The sequence below is a fragment of the Lepidothrix coronata genome, unplaced genomic scaffold (genome assembly GCF_001604755.1).
Source record: "Lepidothrix coronata isolate B3197 unplaced genomic scaffold, Lepidothrix_coronata-1.0 Scaffold186, whole genome shotgun sequence".
In the NCBI taxonomy this organism is placed as follows: Eukaryota; Metazoa; Chordata; class Aves; order Passeriformes; family Pipridae; genus Lepidothrix; species Lepidothrix coronata.
In genome coordinates, this window is record NW_016690366.1 from 936,807 (window position 1) to 938,059 (window position 1,253).

Consider the following 1,253-nt stretch of genomic DNA (forward strand, 5'->3'; position numbering starts at 1 on the left):
CCCACAGCCTCTTCCTCCTGCTGCTGCACCCACTGCTGCACACTCTGGGCCTCACTGCTGGCACCATGCAGCCCCCTCGCTGCTGCCTCCTCCTCGGCCTTCTCTACCTCTTCCTCCTCTCTGGGACATGGGCAACCCTGCAGGGTAAGTGGCAGCCTTGCCTCATCCAGCTGCTCCCATGCCCCCGTGGGACTCCATGGGCAAGAGGCTTCCTGCTCCCCACCCACTTTTGGCTCTTGCTTCCTCACCCCTCCTTGTCCCCTGGCTCCACACCTCCTCCTCGGCAGGGATGCAGCCACCTGAGGTGGGTGCAGGGGTGGGAGCCAGGGCTGCCAAGGATGAAGGGAGCCTGGAGGGAGCCCACAGATTCCTGCAACCTCAAGGACCTGTCCCTCAGCCCCTCCACTTTCCCTGTCCCTCTCCTCCTTGCCAACCCCTGTCTCACATAGGGACCTTCACTATCCGGCTGCTTCAAACCTCTACCTTCCAAAACACCTCCTTTGTGGACACGGAGGGGATAGGCCTGCTGGAGGACATCGAACTTGGGTCTCTTGATAAGCACACCTGGGACATCCACTTCTGCCAGCCATGGGTGCTTCCAGCCCTGTCCCGCAGTGAGTGGGACACCACTGACAACATGATCAAGATCTATATGCATCAATTCAACCGCCTCATGAATGAAGGCGCCATACAGAAGGATGTGCCCTGTGAGTATCCACTCTTCACTGCGTCCCCTCTCTAAACAGCAGCTGGGCAGTGGGGAAGGATCTGGCAAGTGCTGGCACTGATCATGCCTGCAGGAAGGCAATCCCAGCCCCTCATGCAACCTCTCTCCCCTCTCGGCCCCTCCAGACCCCTTTGTGGCTCAGTCCATGGCAGGCTGCAAGCTCTACCCCAACAGGACCTCTCAGGTCTTCGTCTATTTGGGCTACAATGGGCAGAACTTCCTCAGCTTGGACACAGACAATGACACCTGGACCATCCCCCAGGACACCGGCCTGGCACGGTACGTCAGGGATGTCCTCCAGAATGAAACCACCCTCATTAAGGAGGTAGAGGGCATCTTCAACAATACCTGCATCAATGCCATGGAGATGTTCCTGAGTTACGGGAGGGCAGCTCTGGAGAGACAAGGTGAGACCACCCTGACCCTGCCACAGCCACCCCAAAGCCCTGGGGCCAAGCCGTGCCCAACCAGGGCTTCCCCCACCCCTTTGCACCCACCCCCCAGAGCTGCCCGTGGCCACGGTCTT

The 1,253-nt window shown here is 59.7% G+C and overlaps 1 protein-coding gene across 1 annotated transcript in view; it reads left to right on the forward strand.

The window, feature by feature from the left end:
• The window catches only part of LOC108505185 (T-cell surface glycoprotein CD1e, membrane-associated-like), a 7,083-nt gene that overhangs the window by 2,943 nt on the left and 2,887 nt on the right, over nucleotides 1–1,253 (forward strand). Inside the window, exons 4-5 of the mRNA XM_017830925.1 lie at nucleotides 450–707; nucleotides 853–1,199. Of these exons, the coding sequence (XP_017686414.1) occupies nucleotides 450–707; nucleotides 853–1,199 (605 nt within the window). The remainder of the gene's footprint in view (nucleotides 1–449; nucleotides 708–852; nucleotides 1,200–1,253) is intronic.